At 29.3% G+C, this 7815-nt stretch overlaps 1 protein-coding gene across 1 annotated transcript in view; it reads left to right on the top strand.

Moving 5' to 3' along the window:
* Positions 1 to 212: 212 nt before the first annotated feature.
* Positions 213 to 7815, top strand: part of LOC124359660 — a 34458-nt gene continuing 26855 nt past the window's right edge. The window contains exons 1-2 of the mRNA XM_046812591.1: positions 213 to 312; positions 5761 to 5920. Coding sequence (XP_046668547.1) covers positions 235 to 312; positions 5761 to 5920 — 238 coding nt within the window. The 5' untranslated portion in view covers positions 213 to 234. The remainder of the gene's footprint in view (positions 313 to 5760; positions 5921 to 7815) is intronic.

Raw genomic sequence — 7815 nt, 5'->3', positions numbered from 1 at the left:
TATTTTCCTTATAATAATAAGAAAAGTCATCCAAGCCCTGGAAGGATTATTGAACAGTCTAAAAGTAGTTAATTCCAAAACACCCAATTGTAATGAAATATGGAACCCACAACTGTAATGCCATTCAGTGTGAATACCATCAATCTGATGACCAAATCAAATCATATCAGGCACGCAAGTGAGGCTTCAATGTCACCAGATGGATCCACGCTTATACTTCCATTGTTATGCAGCATGTCAGCCTACCGTGAAGCCTGTGTCATCATACTCCTGGCCTCTGCTTGTGTATCGGCAGCTGAAGATCTTTGCACAGTAAGATGTTTGCTTTTCTATAATCTTGAAACTTGAACTCAAAAACATTTCCTAACAATTACTTACGCGTTATAAGAATAATTTCCCTTCTGTAGGAAGTTCTTTTGCTGTTGCAGTGGAATAATGAATCTAAATATTATATTTTAATATACTTCATATATTAAATGAATAAATCATTTATTTTCCAATTACTATTTAAATAATTACAACAGTTAGATTATTTGGGAAAATTGCCACTTTTCCCAGTAATATGGTCAGTTAAGAAGAAATTTAAAACGCTTTAAAAACATAGAATTATTCTAGCATCTGGCAAAGAAAGAAAAGTAAAAATCGCCTTCTGCGGTATCTGTAAAACTTAATTAATTAATAAATCAATATATACTAAAGAAGGATATAATGCACAAACAAAATGAAAATTTCAACAAAATATACAATACTATAATACAATAAAATATTATTTACAAGGTTAGTAAAAATCACTAACCACATACATAAAAAGCAAATTAAGTTTAAAATCCAATATTTCAGGAAACGATATGACAGATGATATAATTAACCAAATGTATTATATCAACCATATTATTTACAATAAATTTATTATGTGATTTATTCCAAGATGTTATTTAACAAATCAGGATCCTGAATAAAGAAAAGTCAAGCAGTAACGTTTCTACAAAATTCATTTAAGTTATATTTCTGCTGAACTCAGAAGACTAGCTAATGGTTACTGTACCTATTTACATAAAAATAATAAATTAGTATAATGAAAAAATGTACTACATATACTTATGAGAAATCAAATGAAATTTAGGTTACAAAAATTAGTTTTTTAAATTAATATAGTTGTATTGCTGTAAGGGATCAGCCAATAGATTGTATTTGAATATGTAAAATGAGACAAAAATAGCCAATGTTTTTTTAAATTTCTGTTACTATTCAACACAAAAAAATTCTTTGAAACATTAAATTGTTATAGAATTAAAATGAATTCCATACCCCTTTTAAAATAACAGGTAATTAATTCTGAGTCAAGAGCTGGTTGCCAGTATACGCTTACCATGGTCACTGTACTGGCAAACTCATGTTGACTTAAGTCAAAAACGAAGGTTTAAAAGTGTTTGAGGTTTAACATGGTTTCTTATGGGAAAAAAGTCAGTCATTTCACAAAAGCTAGCTCTTAAGTGATAGAACTTGGAAGATACCCCAAAATTACAGAACCATTGTTTAAGGTGGTGCAATCATTTTTTTAGTTTTTTTTTAATTTAAGAGTCACAGACCTTTAAATTGTTATCACACAAAAAGGAATTATAAAGCAAAGTAGGAATAATTTAATTATGTAAAGTAAGAATTTTTAGCAATGTGCAACCAAGCCCAAATGAAATTAGCTGAAAATAAAAACATAAATCTTTGTACATTATGTATATGAGATATAACTTTAAAGATTGACCTATTTTAAAATTATTTATGACAGAGAAATTCCATTTTTGAATGAAATACAATTTAAGAAGATTATGTAGTACATGTGTAGTGTCAAACTCAAAGGTATAGACAGATTTAAGAAACAAAAATTCAATTGGATAATTTGTTTGAAAAACATCTTAATATCTCGAAAATGTATTATCCATTTAATTTTTATTACACTGAACATTTGATGTACAACCAGTTGTTTGTAGTTCAGAATAAGGATCTTGTTATTAAGAGGTGGCTGGTACTGGTGGTCATATTGATTTTAGCTCCATAAGAACATGTTAATTTCAAACACATCTATGCCCTTATTTTTATTTGTAAAGTTCATATAAGAGATCAAACATTCATAATAGGATATATTCTAATACACATCCAAATGCTTTTCAGTTTATTAAAATATGTTTATAGATTATTCAGAAAAATAACACTTTTTCTCTTTATTGATAAATACAGTATTTAAAAATATATGCTTTAGAAGAAAAACTATCAAAAAACATTTGCATGCATTATTAATTACATCTTTAAAGTGAGATATCTCCCATAACTACAAGACCAAAAATAAGGGGGTAAAAGTGTTTGAATATATGGTTCTTATGGGGTAAAACTCAAGGTCGTTTCACTATAGTTAGCTCTTAATACTACAGAGCACTGTTATCTTACTGGAGTTTCTAAAGTTGCATTCATTCAAGAGTAATGTATAGAATAAAATATAAGAACAGCAGACTAGCCATAATGCTCTATCATTAAGTCACAGACTAGGTAGATTTAGACAAAGTTCCAAATCTATTAAAAAAGAAAACTACAATCAGTATTAAAAAGATTTAATAATTATCGTGTAGTGATGAGGATGTGGTGAACTGAATTTCATTTTAATTAACATAAACAATATAAAAATTATATATGTTTAAAAGTAATAATTCATGGTGAAATCTAACTCAGACTCATAGAAATTGATGCTATATTTGACTGATAAAAAGAAAAATCTATTCTTAACAATGCTTTCTACACAACGAGCAGTTACTCATACATAACTTCACACGCAACTTTCAACATCGAAGGCCATAGCTTTATTAGTTGAAGCATTTATGATGTATGTGTTTGTGTGTGTGTGTGCATTTGTGATTTGATTTGTGTGTTGTGGAGCCCTACTTTTTTTAAAACATAAATAGAGACAAATCAGATATATATTATTTCAGCATTTATGGTTGAGAGATTCAAAACATTAATACATTTTTGAATAGGTCTATTTTAGGTTTTGTTGTGTGAATGAATATATACATAGGTCTTGAAAACGTAATTTGGTCAAAAAAGTGTTAATTTCTGTCTGTTAAGATAAATTTTCTATGGAATCTAAGGTATTTCAAGTGCCATAGCTGAGTTTGACTTGTGCCCTGATCAAGAAAATACATACCAACAAAAACCACTTACAATAAAAAGATTCTACTTTCGCTTTTAATTTACTTTTAGTCTAACATTTTTCAAGTGCCATAGTGGTAGTTTGCTTTTTTGTCCCGATAAAAAAAATATATAACTTACATATGACTTAAAAGTTACTGTAGTCCAAAAGAGTAAAATACGACTGATTAAATTCACTTCTGTTCTAATTTATTTATGGTTCCACAGTTGAGTTTATATTGTTGCACTGACCATGAAAATAAACACATATGTGTGCGTTTTGGAATCAAACTTTATTTGAAGTCTACCATGTTTCTGGCACTATAAGTAATATCGATTTTTAACCCAATCAAGAAATTCTGCATACATAAATTTTAAAAGACTGCTTTAGTAAAAATGCATCTAATTCTTGCTTCTTGCATATAATTGCTTATATTCTGCTTCTGATACAAGGGGAAGAGTGTATCATACCTTTGCGTTTCTTTTAACTAGATTAAAATTGTTAAGGGAGACAACCAGTTTCGCTAACCTTGTGTGTAAAACATTCACAGCTTTGTTCATCAAGGTGAATTTTAGAACACTGATTAAATATTATTTTTAATGCATTAAGATGGTTTATTTGTCACTGGTGAAATCTAAAATAAAAACTAGATTGTAACTTTGTCTTTGCAATCTGTATAACACTACTGATCAAGCACTGTATAATTATTCAATATTTTCTAAAATTTAATTGTAAAAATGTTTCTGCCACTTTGGTGAACTTCAGCTGAAAGTGTCAACAGTTCTTTAGTGTCAGTTGACTTTGGATTGTGTTGTAAATATTATAATTATTTTCGAGAATTATTAAATATAAGCACATATTCATGGCTTCGCCCGCAATTTCTATGCAACATTCCATGTATTTAATTGAATAGCTCCCAAGATTTTAGTAACACTTCAACAATTTTAGACCAATCTAGAGGAACTCCAAAGTTCATAGCTTTTGAAGTAAAAGCACTTGTAATGTAAGACAAAAGGTTCCTATATTTTTTTAATGGAATTAGTTATATAACGTGCATTTGGTATCCATATTTCAGTGTTAAAGATGAAGTGGGCCAGAGTTAAAGCAAAATTGTGAGTAATTCTTATTTCAGGTATTGCACTTCTAGTTCAAATTAATTTGTAAATAAAAACCATATCAAAATCCATTGAGTAGTGTTGAAAATATTGACGCACAAACAGACCAACACAAAAAGCGACTAATTTATGCTATGTACTGACTTGGTAGCTCTTCTATCAGTGTTAAATAATCATTAAAATTGGTTTCTATGTACCTATTTAACAACTTTAAACATTGTTATTTCATACAAAACAAAGAGAATAATGATTATTTCCCACACCCAAATTTTACGTAATTATTATGAGTTCATAATACAAATAGCATTGTTAAGGAGATATTTCTCCGTAATAACATAATACTTCTCCACAATACATGATAACAGCTGCACAAGTTCTCTCACAACTTATAGCTTTAGAACATGAAATTAAAAGTATGTACAGTAATTCTATATTGTGAAAAATATGACAGCTGGATATGAAATCGAAACTAAAAGAATGATTTATAAGTAGTATTCATACAGCTTACTTCAATTTGTACAGAACACTTAAACAATTTTCCTTCTCTCTTAGTGGTAATGGTATCATTGGAGTAAACTCTTTCATGAGAAATCAATATTCTGGATAGAACATTTCCACTAGATCAACATAATGTGCGAATATCGTGTTCTTGTACAACACAAAAATTTCAATTGTTATTAAAGTGAAATCTAAAACTTGATGTCCAAACTGAACTTGTTAATTGCTTGCTGAAGGGAGTCAGTCTACTCCCCATGACTAAATTCTAGCCTGTAAAGAATTAAACAATAAGGGTAGAGTTGTAAGCACAATACTGTACTTTTGTCCTCTATTTCAGCATTGGATGATTTATCTTCTCATAGTCAATCAGAGTTGTGAGTCAGCACAATCTCCGTGACTGTGACTAAACTTTAGCTGTGAAGGATTAAAGAATAAGGGAAAAGTTGTAAGCACAACACTATGCTTTTGGCCTCTATTTCAGTATTTTGTGTCCTGAATTGCTCTTTTCATCCCTTATTGTGTAGGTTATCCCATTAATGACTCTTTCGTTATGTCAGCGATTTCACCCGAAATATTCATATTTAGTCCCAAGTTTCTAATGTTCTGTAATACAGACAATTGTTACCCTTAGTGTAAACTCTGATCTGGAGATATTATCTCCTGCCATCATGTTAATGTTAGTTAAACTGTCATTTCTTTATTTTTTACAAATTTTAATAATTATATGGTATGCTACTGATTAATTATATGGTTTTGATACTGAAAAGCTAATATTTTCATTTCATACAATAAGTTGAAAGTGTAGCATTAGTACATATTTTTTGTACATTACAATGCTGACAATTAGAAGCGAATTTTAACGTTAAAATAAGCGAGTTAATGAAAATTGTACTGTGAAAAAGTTATACAAATATTTTAGATTAAAGTTGTATTGTAATTTCACGATCAAAAGACAACAATTCTTTTTACAAGAACCAATGGGAAGTGGACGTTGATGGAGTTGACAGCTCAAAGCTGACTGTTCATCATTCTAGCACGTTTGTACCAGGACGATTCACTCATCTGGTCTGGCACTGGCAACGGCATCCGAAACTGTCTGGCACACTTTGGCTGTCACAATATCAGCACAGAGGTATGATCAAGCTAAGTGATTGTCATTTGGTGGTATAATTCAGCACCAAAAGACAAACTGTTACTCATGTATAAGATTTCTTTAAGCTAAATCATAAAATCAGGTACAGCAATACATAACATATATATTCAAAAGTAACATAACAAAAATATTGTTGTCCTTTAGTAAATGAAATACTAAGTTGCAGGTTATGAGAACACTTTGTACTTATCAAAGTTTTTCTCAGTGTAATTATTGCATCTACGAGTATTCCCATACCAAATTTTTGAATAAACTGGACTGATGAACTGACTTAAGCAACAAAAAAAAAGAGGTGGACTTCCAACACTATCCCAATCTTCCTTTTCCATTTGGTTTCCTGGAATTACCAATCAACTCTTAATATGCAAAAATGGTTGACCATAAAAGATGTTTTTTACAAACAAGAATAAAATTGTAGAAATGACTGCCTATTTTGCAAAGTGATGCATTTTTGCAGTTTAATAATCCAAAATGGCTTGATGTCTTTTTTCAGACTCCAAAAAAAACTACCACCTAAACATAATTTGGATACTCACTGTCTCCCATCTCTCTGATTTTAATCTGCCATTATAATATTTTGTAATTTTATAATGCTGTTGCTATTGTAGGATATGTTTATGATCAAAATTATATATATATTGCAACAACTTATTTAGTAACAAATCCACCCGAGAGGAAGAGATCAAATTGAAGATCTCGAAACATAGTTTTACTGATTTTTTGTGTCGCTGAATGATGGTAAAAATTCTGTTTCCTTTACTTTCTAAGAATACAAATTTATTACATTTAACTTGGCTCTTGAAAAAAGGAATAATACTATTTCTTGTTCTGTCTACATGTAAAGCGTATTTCTTGAATATACAACCAATAATAAAGTTTAAACATGTGTTTTGCAAACAGATTAATTAAGTAAAGATAGAGAAAAGACCATATTTCCTTCCACATATACAACACAGAATGATCACAAAGTCTCTTCCCCTCCCTGCTAGTTTTAAACACTTATCAGATTGAAAATTAGACTTTGGGTGATCAACAGTGTGTAAATTTTATTATAGGCTATTAAAAATAATATAGACCATTGCACCCAACTCCAAATTCTAATGCACTTTTGTGTCACATTTTTTGACAGGGAATATAAAAACAAGGGTTTTGGTGCAGAACTTGTCTTTAATTATGTTTATTTTTATATTTAAGTTCAATTATGGAGCCCAATAAAAATTCTTAAATCCAATTTCAACAACCAAGTAAATTATTGGAGTTCACCTTTATAGCCACTTTTAATGAAAAATACAGTATTTAAATGTTCAAAAACCTTGAGGAAATTTTCTCATAAAATGTAAAAAGTTGAGGCCCATTCACATCTTTTAAAATGTTTGTTTTTCATAAAATTTTAAAATTGCTCCTCCAAGTCCAAAACTTAAAATCTCAATTTGAATGAAATATAGAAATATCAAAAACCCTGAGAACAAATCTATCCATTGATATAATTATTAGGATTGCTCCTAAAACTAAAAAATAGTGTTAAAAATCCAAATTATTGTTTTAACACTTTCTTGTATTTTAATGCTGACATTGGTTAGAAAGCAGAGAGCATGTAACAGTAAATATTTTAAGTTACCCAAGCAAAATATTTCATACATGGATTCAGGTTGGATTTATACATTTTTGTAAATAGGTATAATTTTTTAACTTTGATATAAAATATGCAGAAATTTAAAAATGATAAAAACATTTAGTTCACACAAATATCGGGTTTTTAATATCAAAGAATGTAATCATCAATACCTAATATTCACATCTCAAATCCTAGACTATCAATCGATATAAAAGTATCTACAGTCCTCAATAACAATCATTTGCTATAAACTAAAATT

The sequence above is a fragment of the Homalodisca vitripennis genome, chromosome 4 (assembly GCF_021130785.1).
Source record: "Homalodisca vitripennis isolate AUS2020 chromosome 4, UT_GWSS_2.1, whole genome shotgun sequence".
NCBI lineage: Eukaryota > Metazoa > Arthropoda > Insecta > Hemiptera > Cicadellidae > Homalodisca > Homalodisca vitripennis.
The sequence above is the reverse complement of the archived record's forward strand: the minus strand, read 5'-3'. Positions and strand labels throughout refer to the sequence as shown.